This window comes from Fonsecaea multimorphosa, assembly GCF_000836435.1.
Source record: "Fonsecaea multimorphosa CBS 102226 unplaced genomic scaffold supercont1.6, whole genome shotgun sequence".
Taxonomy (NCBI): Eukaryota; Fungi; Ascomycota; class Eurotiomycetes; order Chaetothyriales; family Herpotrichiellaceae; genus Fonsecaea; species Fonsecaea multimorphosa.
Genome location: NW_015971640.1, coordinates 1,099,684 through 1,118,446, shown reverse-complemented (window position 1 = coordinate 1,118,446; position 18,763 = coordinate 1,099,684). Strand labels below are relative to the sequence as shown.

Sequence of the window (18,763 nt, the reverse complement as noted above, 5' to 3'; positions counted from 1 at the left end):
TGGGAGGGCAGAGTGTCTTCGCCTGCTGGTTGAGGTCAGAGAATGGATCGATCACACAGTCTGGTTCCGCAACGACGGGTAAGTTCCAAGTGGCCCTTGCCTGCCGAGTTGGAATGACAGAATTTCCGTGTCAGCGCTGGCTCGCTGGCTCCCAGTTTCCAGTTTCCAGTTTCTGGGGACTCTCCGTACACGCCGCTTTAGAAGGCGAGGCTACTGTCCACGTGATCACGCGTCAACTTCTTCTAGACACCCTGGACTGCCCGCTCTCTTTCGCTCCTCTGTATCTCAAATCATACTTGAACTAGGTGATCTGTGTCCGTAAGTCAAGTCGACATCGACATCGACATCAACGCAAAGTGAGCATTAGCAGCTATGTCCAGTGCCCGGTACACCATTTTAATCCCTTGTCTTTTCTTCATATTATTAAGATGTATTTGATCTTTGTTCGTCTTCTTCACTGCGCAACCACATTTCGAGACCTCGAGCCGGCCAGGTCCTGGTGATAGATACGGACACGCTCGTGCATGAGGAGGCAAGTCTGCTCGAGCGCCGTGGTGACGTGCTCGCGGGCTTCCTCGCTGTCGAACTCGATTACAAAGAACTTGGCCTTGTGCAGCTCGACGCCCTTGCTGGCGTCGTCGTGCTCCGGGTAACCCAGCACGGCGAGGTTCCATTCGTCTTCGTGGCGCGGCTTGGTCTCGTAGATCTTGACGGCGACATCACCTTTATGACTGCTGCCGCCGCCGCCGCTCCGGATGACCATCTTCTTGCACTTCCGCGCCGGCTCGTTGCAGTGGCAGCTCTCCGGGCTCAGGCGGGTGCCCGCGTCGATCTGGACGGCGACGAAGCTCTTGACGCTGACTCCGTTTTTCTTCCGCTCGGTGAACAGCACCAGTTGCGCCGCGATTGGCTGCTCGATCAGGGCCTTGCCGCCGGACTGCTGGATGCTGGTGCTGCCGTGGACCGAGCTCGCGTACGATCGAGCCCACCCACCGGGGCCACCACCACTACCGTTCCACCCTGATGAAGAGCCGCCGGTGGTGAGGGGTCGAGTCCTGCCTTGTTCGGGGGCTGTTGGCTGATGAATGATCGGTCTCAAACGATGGCGGCGGCTCGTATCTCTTCTGAGCCCTGCACACCCAGATCTGGGCTCGGCCGCCCGCGCCAATGCTTTTTAGCGACCCCAACGCCGACTCCTTGATCCGGACCGACACCACGCCGGGCTGGTCGACCACAATGCCAAAGTTCGTGATGGCTTCTTGGAGCCGGTGGAGATCACTTAGGCGGCGGAACGTCAGTGCCCGGCTTTGGTAGTCCGACGCCTGTGCCTTCCACCCGAGACTGATGGCGTCGGCCGACGCTTCCGGAAAGCTGTAGAACGGCAGCAGGACGACCCGCTGAGAATCGATTTCGTAGTTTTCAATCGCCCGGTCATTGCCGCGGGTCAGCGTGCGCGCAAGCCGGATCCGACTCGTGTTGATTCGGAGGACGGAGATCTGCTGTGCGCGCCCGCTAACGTCAGGGAGCGTGGCGCGAAAGATGCGTGTTTCCATCCCGCTGGGCTCTGTGAGATCCTCGAAGTCGTCCACCTCGTCAAAATGAACCCAGATCTCAAACTTGTCGTCCGCTTCCTGGAGAATTTGCTGGTCGTCGGGCGCAATCAGTGGATCGTTCGGGGCACAGAATCGGCTACATTCGTAGATGACCCTCTTCTGGAGCTGGCGAAAGTAGGCGCCCCAAAGCACGTCCAGACATCGGGCTTCGAATTCCCGGTTCCTTTGTAGTTGCTGCACAAGCCACACACTTTTCATGAGGTTGATATATTGACATACGGCCGGCCTAACCAGTAGTGAAGGTTGGGACACAAAGCTCTGCGTGCTGTTGCCCAGATGAAGGGCCAGCGCATCGACGCCCTTTTCAATTGGAAATGGCATCGGCGAACCTGATCGGGTGACGGAAAGTCGGAACTTTTCATCTAGGATGGGCGGGATTGCAAGTAGAGTGCCGTTTATGTCTATTTCGAGCTTTCGAATGATGTTTTCGAGGTGGAAGATGATATCTTCATGAACAGTGGTTATACCTCTCCTGATGTCTTTGTACATCTTTCTAATGTCAGGGTTAGGTGAAGCCCAAGAATTAGGTGCCAGTCAACTTACAACGTCAGAGGGGTGAGAATCAAGTTGATCTGCCCACGTCAGCCACGAAAGCATACAAGGACCTTCGTCTCCCCTACCTTTGAACAATGGAAAGATACTCGTTGTCTCAAGTATTCGACGTGTTTGCCAAGACCGGAGTTCCATTGGACATTCTGCACGAAACCATTGCCGTCCCTGCTGAACTGACTGTTCTTTTGAATCAGCTTCTCGCAGCGTTTCAACGTCTCCTTGAAATCCCCGACAATGGTGTGGAAAGAAGCCAGGTCGTGTGGGGTTTCAACGGTTCCGTGTGGACCTAGCCTGTCGGCATCCTCGATCGAGTGAACGATGGCATCGAGGCCATCTCGAAGAAGCAATATGTCCTTCCCGAAGTCGAGATATTCCTGCTCTGTATCTTGTCAGCTAGGTCTTCGTATCGATCCTGACAGCGACGAAAACTGACGGGCACTCGTGTACTTGCTGAACCCTAGCTCGTAGATGGTGTACGCAATGCGGACAGCCGCGGTGATCTCAGAGAGTGGGCTCGCCATCGTTGTCGACTTCTGAGATGGCATGCAGTCAGTGCGCGAACAAGCAATGATGAAGGAGGGCATTGCTCAGGCTGGTGGCAATTTTGAGGCTGCCCGTTCGAATTGGTTCAGGAGGCGGCGAATGCCTGGCTTTAGGTCCGGCTCCGGCATGGGGGAACAAAATTCCACGCGCAATCCCCAGGGGCGTAGCCGAGAAGTGGACGATTTCGACAGGACTTGAAGGTAAGCAGTTTCAAATATGCCCATTATCCCGACAGCCTTTGAGCTTGAGGGTGTGGGAGCATTGGTGGTGGTTTCTCAGCCTCACGATTTAGCGTGAGTCCCACGCAGTAGTCGAATGGGGCAGCACAGCCTGATGAGCCAATTTGCAGGTGGTGAATACGGCTTTAGGCTGAGGCTATTGAGGCTTTGCAGAGTTCGAGGCCAGGAATGACGCTCTTTCGAACGCCCACCCTTGCAAAAACGTCCAATCAACCAGTGTTGCATCGTATCAGCTCATTTTTCTTGTCGTAGCCAACAGCCGTGGCTTGAACCCCCCCCTTAGCGGCTGCCTCTTGGAGGAGTCGTGACCTTTCTTGGGACTCTGGCTGCTTGGCTGAACCGGCCACTATATGCCTAGCCGTGGCGAAGCTGGGTAACAAGAAGCGCAGAAAAAGGCATTATTGCCCTCTGATGTTGCTTGATCAATCCTTGAGCCCAGATTTGCGTGGGAACTGGCCTGATTTCTCCGTTGTTGTTGAGCTCTTCGTTCCATTACCATCTTGACAATCTTCTCATCTCTTTCCAACACATCCAATCCGACAGAAGCCATCATGGAACGCTTTGCAGAGATGGAAATCGACGATGCAGTGGACGACCGCCCGAGGTTCACAGCGGAAGAGTTGGAGAAGATTCATCAAGCCAAGTCACAGCCTAGAACAGTCGTGACAACCCGTCCCACATCCTTAGGCTATATATCCATTGCTTGCATCATAATCAACAGGATGGTGGGTAAGTTGTCACACCATAGAAGACGCTCCCAGAAACATTGGCCAGGTTCTGATTTTGTGGCAAGGGACTGGAATCTTTAGGACACCCACCACAGTTGCTCACGGGACGCATAGCGTGGGCTACAGTCTCATTTTCTGGGCTGCTGGGGCCATCGTTGCCGTCGCAGGGGTTCTCGTCTTTGCAGAATTCGGCTTGACTGTCCCAAGATTGAGGGTCGAGAATGAGCATGAGAAACAATCCGTACCTCGAAACGGAGGCGAGAAGAATTATGTGAGTACTTCGGGCACAAAAGGCGGATATTGGAGATTGACTTCTCTGCAAAGCTCGAATACATGGTCAAACGGCCACTCTATCTTGCCACTTGTATCTATGGCATCCCCTTCATCTGCCTGGGCACCGCAGCGGGTAATGCGATCGTCTTTGCCGAGAATATCATGCTGGCATCTGGGAAGAAGGCCGTGAATGGCTCGGTTCGAGGCATCGCTATTGGGGTTATGACATTTGCCTGTTTGCTGCATGCCACGTCAAGGACCGGAGGCGTGTGGCTGAACAACTTTTTTGGGACGGTCAAATTCTTCATGCTCATCGCCCTGTTCATTCTCGGAGTGGTGTATGCGGCCGGAGGCTTTGGTGGGAACGACCAGACAGCGGCAAACAACTTGAGCGTGCACAATTCCTTTAAGGGAGCTGCGACATCGTCGTACGGCTATGCCGAAGCGTTCCTGGGCATCATCTTTGCGATCGGGGGCTTCAATCAGGCCAACTATGTGAGCACCTCTTCGAGATATACGCGCTTCTGGACTTTTAGATGCTGACAACGTGACAGGTTCTTGGAGACATCGACGATCCGCGGAAGAAGTTCAAGCATACTGCCATAACCACTGTCAGCATTGTCAGCATATTGTACATCCTGATCAACATATCCTATGTAAGTGCAAAACGAGGCGCAGGATCCATACGTACCAACGAGCCTAACTGTGTCGTAGATGCTGGTCGTCCCTGCGTCGGTCCTCTTCAGTCAAGCCGATGACACTGTTGCCCAACCGTTCTTCCAGCGAATCTTTGGATACGAGGCTGCGGACAAGGCGCTCTGCGGGTTCATCGCGTTTTCGAGCTTCGGGAACATCATCGTGCAGACCTTCACTGCGGCGCGGGTCAAGCAGGAGATCGCCAAAGAAGGGATTCTGCCGTGGGCAAGGTTCTTCGCCAACAATTATTCGCTCTGGCCACGACGGTGGCGGCGCAATCACACTGCGGTAGAAAGGTCCGACGACACACCGGCAGGGGCACTGATCTTGCACTTGATCTTCGCCGTAGGAGTGATCGTGCTGACCATCCCCGAAAAGAACCGCAACGACGCCTACCGGACCGTGGTCAATCTGTACTCGTTCACCATCGACGCCCTGTTTGGGTGCGCTGTGGGCCTGAGCCTGCTCGTCCTGCGCCTGTACCCTGGCTACCACTGGGCTAGCAAGTCGCAGTCGAATGCGTACGTGAGCATTTCGGCCGCGCTCATCTTCACCATCGCCAACGCGTTCCCGCTGGTTGCGGTCTGGATTCCCCCCTCGGGCGACACGGGGATCACTCAGCCCGTCAAGTGGTATCTGACGGGCACCATCGGCATGGGTCTAATTGGCTTTTCTCTCGCGTACTGGCTTGTCTTCTACTATGTCGTGCCGCGGGTGAAGGGCCAGCTTGAGGTGGAAAGAGAGGAGATTCTGGACGATGGCAACGGTTACTGGATTATGTGGCATGAGATTGTGAAGTTCAATTGGAGGATGGCTTGATTCTTCAGCATCGTTTTGCCGGTTGTACTGTGCTCGTCAGGTAATGTACCTAGGTATGTAGATGGAAGTAATGAATAGATCTCTTATGCCTATTGATCTCAAGCGTCAACGATGGCGTGGGAACGCGGGAGAGGGAATGTGAAATGCCAGTGCTTGTATGAGACTACTAGGTACGTAGGTACCTAGGTAGGTGTCCTAGGTCTCTACGAGGGACGGCACGCGGGTGCCAAGGCGCCAACTTGAACCTCTATTCTTTACCTGGAGGCAGGCACAGGCACCGCTGGGTAGGCGCCACATACCTAATTATTACTGGTATCTATCTAATAATCTCTAAATTCTCTAACCCACCTGCGCAGTTGGACTTCCAAGTTGTCTTCCAAAATCCAATATCTGTGTTAGGTACCGAGTACTATTTATTCATTCAAGCTTTTCACATGGCCACATATTCATTGTTATTGGTCCCAAATGTCAACGATGGTAACACAGCAACTCCTACAAGAAGAGCTGCGATATTCTGCACCACAATCAGTTCAGATCGCACAAAGTATTCACGCTTCAGCTTACGATTCACCATAGTGAGTCCTCCTGATCGCCTCGCCTAGCATGGCCGAGACATCCATGGTTCGCAACTTGCTGCAGTCCCTCGCGCGTTGCGAGAGAGGTATTGTATTTGCCACGACAATCTCGTCCAGGGCACTATTTGCGATCACTTCGATTGCCCGTCCACTCAGAAAGGCATGCACGACCAGTGCGATGCATTTCTCGGCGCCGTTGTCGGTCAGGATCTTCGACGCCAGGGCAATCGTACCGCACGTATCGGCAATGTCGTCGATGATGATGGCAGTCTTGCCCGTGACGTTCCCGACGAGGATCATACGTGAGACCTCGTTGGCAATCTGGCGTTCTTTGTGGATCAAGGCGAAATCGACTTTGAGTTTATCTGCAAGGTAGGCCGCCCTATATGTCGCGGATTGTCAGAGGTAGTTCACCATCAGTCTTTTTCACCACTACCTTTTGGCACCACCAGCATCAGGTGAAACGATAACGACGTTATTGATCTCATAGTGCTGCTGGATATAGTCTCGCATTATTGTTTCGGAGTAGAGCTAAAAGGCACGGTTCAGCGAGAGAAGGCTACAAAGGATATTTCAGCATCTCACACTAACTCTAGATCAGCAACGCTGGAGTCCAGCACTGGGGAATAGCAGTGTCTTACTTATCCACGGGGATGTCGAAGAACCCTTGAATCTGCGAAGCGTGCAGGTCCATTGTCTAAGGTCAGGGATCAGCTCCCACCCTGTTCCAGGGAATTCCCCTGGCACTCACGATCACATGGTTGCATCCCGCCGTCTGCAGCATGTTGGCAACGAGCTTGGCCGTGATGGGCGCCCTGCTTCTGTCCTTCTTGTCTTGCCTGGCATACGGGAAGCATGGCAGCACAACCGTGATCTGGCGCGCCGAAGCAATCTTGCAGGCGTTGATGGTGATGAGCAGCTCCATCAACAGGTCATTCACGGGCTCCGCGGCGGTCTGGATGATGAAGACATCTTGATCGCGGACAGAATCCACCACGGTCACCAGGGTCTCGCCATTGGCGAAACGTCGAGTCTGAAGCGCTCCAATGGGTCTTGTGATCCTTCCGCTTCGTTAACATGACTGCTCGAGAAGAAAGGCTTTGCAGGAGAAGGGCAGACTTTTGTGCAATGAGCTGGGCCAGCTCAGGGTGGCTGCTTCCTGCGAGAATCTTGAGCGTGCTTCCCAGCATCTGGACCGCCGTCTTGTGGTTGAATCCAAGGGTTAGGCATTCACAGCTGCCGATGCCACCTTCAACGTGTAGGTGCAATCTGGGGTACGGGGAGGCTTTCTTTAGTAACATCAACTAACTGCCTCTTCAGGACAAGGCGTCGTCCCTTTCCGGATGAGCCTGATTGACTCATCTCCCCACCTTTGTCCACGGCACCCCCATGGCACCATGGGGAATACCGCCGACTACGAAAGATGGCATGATCGACCGTCTGACCGTTCTTCTCCGTTCCTCTCCCCACCCTTGATCCCAACGCGGTTGAATTGTAAGATGGACGGGCGGTCCCGAAGGCTTAGCGGGGGTTTGTTGCGAAGGCTAATCTCTGGCCATCAGATGAGTATCAATCTGTCACCGGTGTCTGTTTGTTCTCTACAACAATCAATTTCCTTGACCGTTGTTGGCGTGGTGCAACAGATTGCCCTCAAACCGTCCATTTCAATCTCTTAATCGTCTGTCGTCTATCTACTGTCTGCCGCAACAATGGCCCTCCCAATGCCCGAGCCGACCATCCCTCCCCTGCCATTGCCTCACTACAAAGTGCTATCCTTCGACGTCTACGGCAGCCTGATCGAATACAAAGCTCACATCGTCCGATCATTCCAGCCACTGTTGTCTCGTCTCCCACCCTCATCTCCATATCTCGACCCGACACCTCTCTCGGACGACATTCCCGGCAGCAACACTCTCGGCGCAATCCAGTTCCTCCGGCTCTTCCAGCAACAAGAGGATCAGATCAAGCTCGAGAAGCCGGCGCGGCGCTTCGACCAGATCCTGTCCGAGATCTGGCGGCGGATAGCGCGCGAATTGCAGGTGGAAAGCACTGAGGACGAGGCCCTGAACTTTGGAAGCGAGGCGGTCATCTCCTCGTGGCCCTGTTTCCCGGGCACTATCAGAGCGCTGAGACAGCTCCAGCGGCACTATCGCCTCGTGGCGCTGTCCAACATCGACCGCTTCGCATGGTACACGACCTTATCGTCCCCAACGAGCGGACTTGGTGATGTAAGTTGGTGGAAGGTCTTCACCTCGGAAGATGTCCGAGGGGATCCGGCACATCTCGACGAGACAAGGCTGGACACGCTGGTCGACTACTGCGCCAAATACGGGGTGCAGAAGGAGGAGATCCTCCATGTCGCCCAGAGCCTCGGTCACGACCACGCGCCCGCCAAACGCCGCGGACTGAGCAGCGTGTTCCTGATCGGTGACGGGCCCAGGTGGGGTAAGGAGGCGGAAAGCCGCATGGTCCTGGACAAGGGACTTGTCGGGTATGCGTGGCGGTGTCGCAATCTGCAGGAATTTGCGGAGCTCGTTGAACGAGCGTGGGACAATGTGACTCCGGTCGAGTGAGTGGGACACGGCTGGGTTCTGGGGAGAAAGCCAACGCAGATGTTTTGAGAGGTATTGGGGGGTTGTCCAGGGGAACCACGGCCTTGTTCAGGGTAGCACAGTATATATCACGGTCTATTCAGTCTAGCACAGTACATGTAATTTGCCGTGTACTGGGGGCCATATCATTCATGAAAACATTTGTCAGTTCTTGCAAGTTCACAGATACGTCTCGGCGTTGTGGTTGTGTGTCACCGATTCCTTATAGATCGATATGACCATCTATGTTCCAGTCTAGCGACACGGGACAGAACATGCTAGCTGTATGATCTTAAAAAAACCATCACCATCTAATCTATAATTTTGGACAGCTCCCCTGGCCGAAGGCAGCGCGACTGTAACCTCATTTTCCCACGTACGTAAGCATCACGACCGACCTGACATGGATGCCCAGAACTCATCCAACAACTCATGCCTCTTTACAGCCAGGTCGAAATCACCGTATCCCTGCCCCAGGGCGTACGCCTCGTAGAGCCGACCGATATTTTGCCCCTGGTTGGGAAGGCCGGTCCACTCGTGTCCGCCTTCGTCGACCACGATATCCTCGACCTCCTTGGTGGCCAGATCGTAGCGTCGAAAGCTCAGGGCCTTGGCCATCTGCGGGCCCGCGCTGGCAAACGTCACCCACAGCACGGCTTTTGTCCCGTAAATCTCCCACGTCGAGCCGGGTGTGTCGGGAAACCGCGGGCCGCCGCGCAAGTGGAAGCTGAGCACCGCGGGGGGGTCGCGGGCGAATTGACCCTGCAGGAGGATCTGGTCGGGCGTGTCCTTGTCGTAGACGTCGGGGGAGAGTGTGCCGTCGGCAAGCTTCATGGGCATTTTGGGGAGGAGGTTGACGGCAAGGGCCTGGTAGGTGCCCGGTTTGAGCTCCCCGATAGCGTAGAGGATCGAGTCGAGAGCGTGCCCGCCGTAGATGGTCAGGGGATTGGCGCCGACTTTGCGTTGGAGGAAATGGGCGTATCGTTCGTCGGCGGCGCCGTCGAGCCAGTTGTTGATGACCCCGTGGTAATTGACGCTGTGGATCTCGCCTAGGGAACCGGTGTCGACGAGATTCTTGATCTTGTTGATGGATGGCGATGCCCGCGCTTGGAACCCAATCATGGTGCGGACGCCTTTCTCCTTGGCCAGGGTCGCGATCTTCCTCGCCTCCTCCGTCGTGGTGGCCAGCGGCCATTCGACAAAGACATTCCGGCTGGCCTGCAAGGCGGGGACGACCACGTCGTAGTGGCTGTCGACCCGGGTCGATACGACGAAGAGGTCGACGTTTGGATCGGCGGCGATCTTGTCGTAGGAATCATACGCCTTGACCGTCTCCGGGTCGAGGTTGTGCGCTTTGATGGCCGCCTTGGTCGACTCGAGCGTCGAATTGCACATGGCGACAATCTCAAAGTTGGGCGACGACGCCAGCCGCGGGAGATGCGCCAGTGCCGCCCACGCCCCGGGCTTGCTGGACAGGCCGACTATGCCCACCCGAATTTTCCCCATCTTGCGGTATTGAGATGGGCTATCATATGCCAGATGCAGATGTCAGGTGGAGGATGTTGCACAGCGAGGTTGTCTTGGCCGAACTTCGGCGTGCTTTTTCTTTTCTTGTGGTTATTCTGCACGTTCTGATGTTTCGAGGGAAAGCGACCTTTTCGAATATGTCCCACGTGGTCTATAAGTTTTGGTGCTTAGGGGTGGTGAATATTGCTGATGTCGGGCTAGTCAGGCTTTGCTGCCCAAAGTTGGAGAGCATCGTGGAACGTGAGGCAAGAGGCGTGAGGCGTGAGGCGTGAGGATGATTTGTCCAGGTTGGGGCATAGACGCCACACGGCATTGAAGACTCGTTGAGTGGGGAGCGATCATCACTAGCACTGCTACTACACCTCATCACCGGCCCCCATCCTTCGACCAGAATCGGAATCCCCCGACTTTAGTCATGTCCAGATCTCAAGGTTACGTTCCACGTGTTCAATACCTACCTCGCTACCTAGATGCTCTGACAAGCAGGCATTCCCAAGCCGATTCTCTCCGACAGAAGAGATCTGTTTAATCTTCTTTCGACCAGGTATGTGTCGTCTGTGATCACGTTGGCTCATTCAATACCTAGTACAGATGGGAGACACAATGGCAAAGGAAACCGCAGACTCGGAGATCAACGAGATCCTGTCGTTGGAGAGTGTCCGAACACAGGCCCAACATGTTCTAGAAGCCGCAAGGAACGGCCTCTTGAACCATTTCGACTTTGATGAAAGTCGGATGCCCGAAGTCGCTGATTTTGTCATGTCGATTATCTCGGTTTGTTCTTACCATTTACTCCTGCCAGGTTTGGGGGAATCAGCAGCGCTGACGAGGTGGTCCTCAGCGAGACTTTGGCCCAGATAAGTACGACCAGATCCCGCCTCATGGACGATGGCAGCAGTTCAATACCGGGAGCCGAGAACGGATTGGCCCGCTCCTGGAACAATGGACTGGCCAGGGTTGTGACCAGACCGAGCTCGCACGTCGCATGGTCGACCTGTTGTTTGTGTCCGTGTTAATGGATGCTGGCGCCGGCGATGTCTGGCAGTTCCGGGAGCCTGGGACCGGGCAGACTTTTGGGAGGAGTGAGGGCATTGCGCTGGCTACTCTGCACATGTTCTCGGGTGGGAAATTCCAATCACAGGTGGCGGGTGGTCACATTGTTGACGGTATGTTACTCAGCGAGCGCCGCAATTGCAGGATCTACGCACTGACTTTGCTGTTTCCAGCTCGTGGTCTCGCCAACATGAGCGAACAAACAATGGAGCAGGGATTCCAGATTTCGGGTCAGAATGAGATGACGGCTTTTTCGTCTCGGGTCACACTACTCAATCGACTGGGCCAGTCACTACTCAACCTTACTCACATCTTTGGAGACGCCGGCCGTCCCGGGAATCTGGTTGGTAAGGACATCTGAGGATGCCACTCCGCGATCCATTTGATAACACAGAAGCCCCTAGACTACCTGCTCGACAACTCGGCCGACGCAAAGGTCCTCGACTTTGCCTTCCTGTGGCAGACATTACAGCAGCTGCTTCTGCCCGTCTGGCCCGAAACCCGCCCACACATTTCCGGGCGCCCGATAGGCGACGCATGGCCACTGCGAGTGCTTGCGCAGCGCGCCGCTGCCGCCGAAGGGACAGGGAATCAGCACCCACTGACCGGGCATATCCAGCCCTTCCACAAGCTGACCCAGTGGCTCGCGTACTCGCTCAAGGTGCCGTTCGTCCGACTTCTCGATCTGCGATGGCGCAACGAGCACCTCAGCACGGGACTCGCAGAGTACCGCAACGGGGGCATCTTCGTGGACATTCCCGTGCTGCGCCTGAAGCCCGAGGCGTTGAGACGCGGGCAGGCGCTTTCGAGCCAAAAGCCGCTGCCTCAATTCGACAACACGGGCGACGAAATCGTCGAGTGGCGCGCCATGACGGTCGCGCTGCTGGACGAACTGCACAACATGCTTCAGGCGCGGTTTAAAGAGAAGAACGTCTCCTTGACGCTGGGCCAGATGCTCGAGGCCGGCACCTTCAAAGCCGGCCGGGAGCTGGCTGCCAAGTTCAGACCCGCGACCAGATCCAGCCCGATCCTGATATCCGGGGATGGAACTCTTTTCTGAGTCGGATGGGGTTTATAACATGGCGAGCTGTCGTATGGTCAAGTGGGGGTTTCGGAACAAGATATACAAGGATCACACTACTTACTTGTATCTAGACTCTAGGCTCAACCCATATGTGAAGCAGATATGTGAAGCCAGAGAGGGGTGGTGGGCTACCATGGCCTTTGCGGTCATGTCCGCTGTCCCCCAGATATCTGATCTCGTCTCATCTCTCAGCAGCGAGTCCTCCGTACCTACCTAAGGTACATATATATTGTGCTATGAGGAAGCCATCTCGCCATGTACGACAGCTCCATCGACACCCAGCTGAAACATGAGTTCTTGCCGGTTTCTTATGCGCAATCCAGTTGAAACAGAGATCAAGGTAGGATGTACTTTGGCAGACCACCACCACCTCCACCAGGTATCCAATATAATTATAATCCTCGGGAATCTGAAGTAGAGTTAAGCTTTGCGTATCGTATTCCCCCCATCTTCTTCTTCATTCTTCTTCCCCCATTCCTGCTTCCCTCCCCCCCAGCAAAACACCCGGCTCGGCGTCTGGTCGGCTACCTTACATATGTTTTTATCCCCGACACAAAAAGGTCGAGTGCCGTGAGTTGCAGTGTGTGACACGCAACCAAAGCACAACGATGACCACCAACGACGTGTTTTCACCCGACGGTGCATATCGTCGAACATACTTCTTCGTCGGGGGCGAGTATATGGCCGACGACGACGAGTCAAAATTCGGCGGAAGTATCATGAAGGGTCAAACGTACGTCGAACGCCTCGTGCCCGTCGAGGGAGTGCGCCGTCGGTTTCCCCTCATCCTGGTCCACGGAGGCGGGCAGAGCGGACTGGTAAGTACTGACCCCTACCAAAAGTAACCCTTGTGGTGGTTGAATCGTGATTGCCTGCACATACACACCCAAACACACACACACACATATGAACACGCCCCCCGGCTCTCCCCTTTTCTCGTCCCTAGATATCGAATTTCTCATCAAAGTTTTTTTTTCCCTTTCGCTTCCTACTGGGGAAGTTACATACCGACATAACCCGGCAACATGGGGACTGAAAATCGCTATTATGGCTACAGAACTGGCTCCACACGCCCGACGACCGACCGGGCTGGGCCTCGTATTTCCTGTCCCGGGGGTTCGCCGTGTACATCGTCGACACGCCGTCGCGGGGCCGCTCAGCGCCGGACCTTGCCCAGCACCACACGACGTATTCGACGGGGTTTGTCGAGCAGTGGTTCACGGCGACGGCGTCGATGGCGTCAAGCACGTGGCCGCAGGCAAAGTTGCATACGCAGTGGCCTGGTGTAAGTCATCCTGTTTGAGCGGAGCGAAAAAACAAAATGTGTTGAAGTGTACGAGGTGTAAAAGAAAAGGTATATTTCAGCTAGATTCTAAAAGAAGGGAAGAGGGAGGAAAAGAAGAAAATGGAAGAGAAAGGAGGAAGCTTGGTTTTGATATTAGTTAAGAGTCTGTTTTCTGCTTTTTCTTGCTTTTTCGAAACGGATGACCCTTCACAGTTATTTGTCCTGCCTTTACTACTGGGACTCAAAACTAACCATATCGATCTGATGGATACCAGACCGGTCGTCGAGGTGACCCGATCTTCGATGCCTTCTATGCGAGCACATACCCCAGCATCACCGATCTATGTGCGTACCAGGAAGCGCAAAAGGGTGCGATCGTCGCCCTCCTCAAGCGCATCGGCAGGCCCAGCATCTTGCTCACGCACTCGCAGGGCGCGCCGGGAGGCTGGCTCGCCATCGTCGCCGTGGAGCCTAACGGGCCGCCTTTCACGGGCACACACCCGCACAATGGCGCGCCGGCGCGGGGCTGGGCTTTGACGGATGTGCCCATCACGTATGACCCTCCGGTCAGCGGTGTTGAGGAGTTGAGGTTGGTCACGGTTGCGTCGTCGGAGGTTGGCCGGGACGATGTGGTGCTGCAGAGTGAAGAAGGAGGCGGTGTCCGCAAGCTGCGCAATCTCCAGCACGTCCCCGTCCTGGTCGAGGTCGGCGAGGCCAGTTACCACGCACCCTACGACCACGCCACGGTGGCATATCTGCGCCAGGCTGGGGTTCAGTGCGACTTCATTCGCCTGGAGGACCTGGGCATTAGAGGTAATGGACACATGCAGATGCTCGAGCTCAATAACTTGGACATCGCACGGGTTCTGGACGATTGGATACGGCACAAGGTGGAAGGAGATTCGTAGCGCCCTTGCCCTAACTTCAAACCCGGGGAATGAAGAGATGAAGATGTCCTTTGTTTGGCCTTTTCTTGACAGGAAGAAGGGCGCATATCTCATAATGGAGGGGTAAAGAAGGGAAATGATGGAGAGACGGAGAGAGTGCTAAGGGAAGACAATTGAGTGCAGGTAGCAGGCCTCTCAGCAGGCGTCTGCAGACTTGACGAATGGAGGATCCAGAACCCCAGATCGCTGACCGTGTGAAGCAATTGCCCATTTTCCCCGGTATTCAAGCAGTGCAGAGAAATGGAGGGGAACCAGTGCGAGACTCGAGGTGTGAATCGAGACTGCTCTCCGACACCCACTCTTGGACCCCACTTCTGACTAGCAACAAGGTTCGCTGGGGGAGGCACAGCTGTGCTGTGACCGCCCACCTATTCCTCAGCGACCCCGTCGTACTCGTCAGCCATGCGTTCCGGCACCAGGTCCTTGAGCAGTTTGGTCCCCTCCTGGATCACGATCCACCGGATGCGACTCAGCCGCTCAGCCATGACGGTGGTGAGTCCCGATGTCGAATACTTGCCCAGCAGGCGTGCAAGACGCTCGGGCATCACGCTGGTCATGCTGCTGACGAGGACCTTCATTTCTGTTTCTGCCTGCCATCGCGTGGAGCTGTCGAGATGATTCGCGGTGGCCGTCGCCGCGGGTGACTTGTCCGGTCTCTCTCCAGATGCCTGCGTGGTTTTTGTGACGTCCCCGACGGTCAACGAGTGGAACGCCCAGCAGATCAGCGTCGAGATGTACAGGCGGAACGGATAAAAGAAGGTGTGTTGCACGTCGAAGCTTTCCAGGTTGAAGACACTGTCGCGCAGCAGGTGCGCCGCGTGCCACACCGCTTTCACGGCTGGTGACGAGCCACCCGTCTGCGCCCACTCCTTGACGTTCCCCTGGGCTCTGATATAATCAGAGCGAGTAACGCGGCGACCAACGGAGCGCCGGGCTCCCGCATAGATTTGGAGATCGACGATATCGACGTTCAGCGTAATATGGGCCGTGTGGTAGACTGCATTGGCGGCGGTTCTGAAGCGGGCAAAGTGTGCTCGCCTCGAGTGGCTTTCGTCCAACGAAACCATTTTCAAGCAGTACGTGTCGAAGTCGACTTTCCATGCATCGTACGCGGCAATAAGCTGTTCACGCCATTTTGACCTGTCCAAATATCCGGTCTGATGCATCAATCCTGTCCAACCCTTAGTATCCTCTGCACGAGCTGCTCAACTTTTCATCACTTACCAGAAGCCATTTGGTCGACGTGCTTCATTTCGCACTGAATAGATATCAGTCCATTGAGGACTAGAAGAAGCTGGAAGGCGTCAAGATCAGGGATCTTCAATTCCGAATCAAGATCCAGATACCCTGTCAGGACGGATTGGAACGGGAGTAGAGACTCGTCGCTTGCGTATTTCCACCACTCCTCGGCAGAGGTGGCCTCCCATGCGGAGCGGCTGCAGGGCAAGGCGATGCGGATTCCGAATGTGGAAAGGGACAACGGCTGGGAAAAGAGGGCGGCATTTTGAGTGTCCCAAAATAGACAAAGGAAAGCAACTCTATGACCCGTCAGTGTGTCATTCGTGCCTTGCATGAATCTTTATTGACCTTTTCTGAAGCTCGACGCCAACGGCCCTGCGCCAATTGGACTCCAGAAGCTCCGGCTTGTCAACCGCCCGTGGTTGCTGCACAGTCAGGCAATCACTTCGCCGGATTAGACTGGATGGAAGTAGTTAATATCACTTGTGTCCCGTTTCATGATGGGTGGAAGCTTACTTGACGAGGAGACCATGAAACATAAATGCCGTGTCATGTTGCCTTTGTCCTGTCAGTCACATTAGTCGGTAGCCCGGTATGGGACAAGGCCACCATTTGAACTTCCCGGGACTTGGAGCCCTTGACTTACCGAAGCATTCGAGCAAGAATACGGTTTGAATCATCCACAGCTCTGGCGTCACAGAAAAAGCCACCCGATGGAACACCTCGGCCCTCAAGGCGTCGTACATGCGGTCGGCAAAGGCTTCAATACTATTGTCGCTGAAAGTAGCACCGAGTAGAACCACGGCTGCAAGAAGCAGAGTTTCCGTCCGAGATGGGTCGAAAGTGGCCAGGTGCAGCAGAGGATAGGACGCATTGAAGCATGAAAAGAAAAGCTCGAGGTAAGTTTGCATAGTAGCGCGGGACGGGAGTGACTGGCACCCAGACTGGTGTCTGCTAGCATCCGCGCTCGCATCAGTCGATTTCACTTCGGCGCGGCGCAACAAACCCAGGATTTTCTGATGTGAGCCGTCATCCAGCGGAGGTGTACATATCCCCGGTCGATTAGGAAGACTGTCTGGGCTTGCCTCAGAGTATGAGCTGTCTCTGTCCGATGGTGGGATCTGCTCTGATCGTTCCCGCCCCTTATCTCTGGCAGATCCTGGACTTGTCAAAGCAGAGATCGAAGACCCCGATTCCCAGAACGAATCTAGGTTTGGATCAAGATTTGACGGAGCTGGGGCTCTTGAAGTGCTTGTACCATTTGCTAAGGTTGCCGAAGTCTCGCTCTGGGTCACCATTGCGTCTGTCGAGTTCTGTTGCAGCGATTGGTCCAGCGATTGTATCAACGATGGCTCGCTTCCTGTACCAGCCGGCATGCTGAACAAGTCACTTGATGATGGGTTTGTTGGCTGATGGGGCATACTCTGTTGGCCCGGTGGCGGACCGAGGGATGCGGCCCCCGAGAGATTCCCAAATGCTGATTGTTCAGCGCCGGACATGATGTCGGCATTTGGGTCGATGAACCACTCTAGACTGGTCGCCGGCGCGAATGGTCCATTATAAGGGGCCGTCGCTGTAGCATACTGGTCAGTCCAGTGCATTAGTTACGAGCATAACAATCTCCTACTAGGATTTTCATTTTGCGCTTCCTCCAACGGCGCATTGACTTGCATCTCCATATCATCGGTTGAAAAGTCCCAAGATGACCTCGCCATGAATTCGAACATGTCAAATCCCAGGGCAGTCTCGATTAAGCCTTGGTTTTGAGGAAACCCTTCAGCCTCCTGACTCTGAGAAACCGCAGACTCGGCCCCGGACTTGGACTTTGACGGCGAGGGCCGCTCGGCATCGATGGATTTTGGAGAGTTCAGGTAGCTCATGAACATAGGGATCTGCGCGCTTTGCTGGGCGAGGTCGAGGGACTGCATTCTCATCAACTGCCGACGTAGATAGCTGTGCGAGGGCCGATCCCTCACGATGTTACCGTTGGCGTCTCGCCAGAGCCGTTTTCGACTCTCGACGATGCCAAGTCCTTCACCACCGGCCTCTTCATCCTTCTGTCGATGTCGCGCGACGTGTCGATCTGAGAGTGAACAGCCCCACGTTAGCTTTGACCGCCACATGGCTGCATTGTTGTGTGAGTACTAGTGATGGCTTACCCAGCAGGTCGGATCTCTTGAAGTGCAAACGGCATCTTGGGCAGGTGTAGTCGCCATCGCCATGATTCAACATATGTCGCCGAAGATGGTCCGCGCGAGTGAAGCCTTTCTGGCATGCATCGTTGGGGCAGACGAATCTCTTTGGCTTAGTACTCATGGTCGATGTCCATGGGGGTAACGTAGGCAACAGGGGACTGACTACCCAGGGCTGCCACGTGAGATCATGGCCAAGTCACCAAGTCACCAAGTTGTTTGGGAAATGGACAGAATCCTGAGCTGCATGGCCCGAGATATCGCAGGACGAGACTTAGCGCCAGGGACTAGTATTCAATCAGATAGATAAACCGTAGTGAGCCTCGGTCAGGGGATGCAGTGGCATCCTCACATCATCCCATCCCGCTGAGGCATCTAGCTTTGGAGCCGGTTTCCCGCTCTTATCAGTCAGGGACAGAGCTAGTGGCAATTCAAGACGAAGCTGGGTCTTGGTCACGATAGAAAAAGACTATGGATACCACTGATGGTGTTGCTCGAAGATACCAACGACGCACAACTGGCTGTACCTATCCTCGCCGACCGGTCGGCAATAGATGATTGATACTATAACAAAGTCTTGGGGGCTGAGCAGGGGCGTCCTTGGGGGGTTCGAGGTCCAAAGTTCGCAGGCGAGTGGCGCAGCAAATAGCCTGGTGGGAGCCTAGTGGGTGCCTTGTGGCCTGCACCCCAAAGGACCAAAAGCCCCTCAATGGCTGCCCACGGCCAACTGCAGCTTTCCCTCTAGGCCTGCATGTCAAAGTTATCAGCTCGCGTGCACTGCCCATGGACCTTCACGACCTGTCAATG

At 54.9% G+C, this 18,763-nt stretch overlaps 8 protein-coding genes across 8 annotated transcripts; 4 read left to right on the top strand and 4 right to left on the bottom strand.

Annotated features, from left to right (window-relative positions):
• Positions 1-454: 454 nt before the first annotated feature.
• On the bottom strand, positions 455-2,686 carry Z520_04144 (uncharacterized protein; the record flags this gene model as incomplete). The annotated part of the gene is made up of 4 exons (XM_016774654.1): positions 455-1,078; positions 1,140-2,102; positions 2,213-2,544; positions 2,599-2,686. The coding sequence occupies 4 exons, from the start codon at positions 2,684-2,686 to the stop codon at positions 455-457; spliced, it is 2,007 nt and encodes a 668-aa protein (XP_016634581.1).
• An 812-nt stretch (positions 2,687-3,498) lies between these two features.
• On the top strand, positions 3,499-5,463 carry Z520_04143 (uncharacterized protein; the record flags this gene model as incomplete). Its single annotated transcript, XM_016774653.1, has 5 exons — positions 3,499-3,676; positions 3,741-3,946; positions 4,000-4,443; positions 4,503-4,604; positions 4,663-5,463. The coding sequence occupies 5 exons, from the start codon at positions 3,499-3,501 to the stop codon at positions 5,461-5,463; spliced, it is 1,731 nt and encodes a 576-aa protein (XP_016634580.1).
• A 560-nt stretch (positions 5,464-6,023) lies between these two features.
• On the bottom strand, positions 6,024-7,228 carry Z520_04142 (uncharacterized protein; the record flags this gene model as incomplete). Its single annotated transcript, XM_016774652.1, has 5 exons — positions 6,024-6,420; positions 6,475-6,569; positions 6,688-6,735; positions 6,790-7,099; positions 7,158-7,228. 5 exons carry the CDS (start codon positions 7,226-7,228, stop codon positions 6,024-6,026), a joined length of 921 nt encoding a protein of 306 aa, XP_016634579.1.
• A 519-nt stretch (positions 7,229-7,747) lies between these two features.
• Z520_04141 (uncharacterized protein) lies at positions 7,748-8,611 on the top strand (the record flags this gene model as incomplete). Its single annotated transcript, XM_016774651.1, has 1 exon — positions 7,748-8,611. The coding sequence occupies one exon, from the start codon at positions 7,748-7,750 to the stop codon at positions 8,609-8,611; it is 864 nt and encodes a 287-aa protein (XP_016634578.1).
• A 405-nt stretch (positions 8,612-9,016) lies between these two features.
• Positions 9,017-10,135, bottom strand: Z520_04140 (uncharacterized protein; the record flags this gene model as incomplete). Its single annotated transcript, XM_016774650.1, has 1 exon — positions 9,017-10,135. The coding sequence occupies one exon, from the start codon at positions 10,133-10,135 to the stop codon at positions 9,017-9,019; it is 1,119 nt and encodes a 372-aa protein (XP_016634577.1).
• Positions 10,136-10,759: 624 nt separating this feature from the next.
• Positions 10,760-12,269, top strand: Z520_04139 (uncharacterized protein; the record flags this gene model as incomplete). Its single annotated transcript, XM_016774649.1, has 4 exons — positions 10,760-10,930; positions 10,998-11,322; positions 11,383-11,556; positions 11,614-12,269. The coding sequence occupies 4 exons, from the start codon at positions 10,760-10,762 to the stop codon at positions 12,267-12,269; spliced, it is 1,326 nt and encodes a 441-aa protein (XP_016634576.1).
• A 632-nt stretch (positions 12,270-12,901) lies between these two features.
• Positions 12,902-14,486, top strand: Z520_04138 (uncharacterized protein; the record flags this gene model as incomplete). Its single annotated transcript, XM_016774648.1, has 3 exons — positions 12,902-13,111; positions 13,351-13,578; positions 13,854-14,486. The coding sequence occupies 3 exons, from the start codon at positions 12,902-12,904 to the stop codon at positions 14,484-14,486; spliced, it is 1,071 nt and encodes a 356-aa protein (XP_016634575.1).
• Positions 14,487-14,893: 407 nt separating this feature from the next.
• Z520_04137 (uncharacterized protein) lies at positions 14,894-18,080 on the bottom strand (the record flags this gene model as incomplete). Its single annotated transcript, XM_016774647.1, has 7 exons — positions 14,894-15,696; positions 15,750-16,063; positions 16,113-16,223; positions 16,281-16,329; positions 16,393-17,337; positions 17,392-17,847; positions 17,924-18,080. The coding sequence occupies 7 exons, from the start codon at positions 18,078-18,080 to the stop codon at positions 14,894-14,896; spliced, it is 2,835 nt and encodes a 944-aa protein (XP_016634574.1).
• Positions 18,081-18,763: the final 683 nt, after the last annotated feature.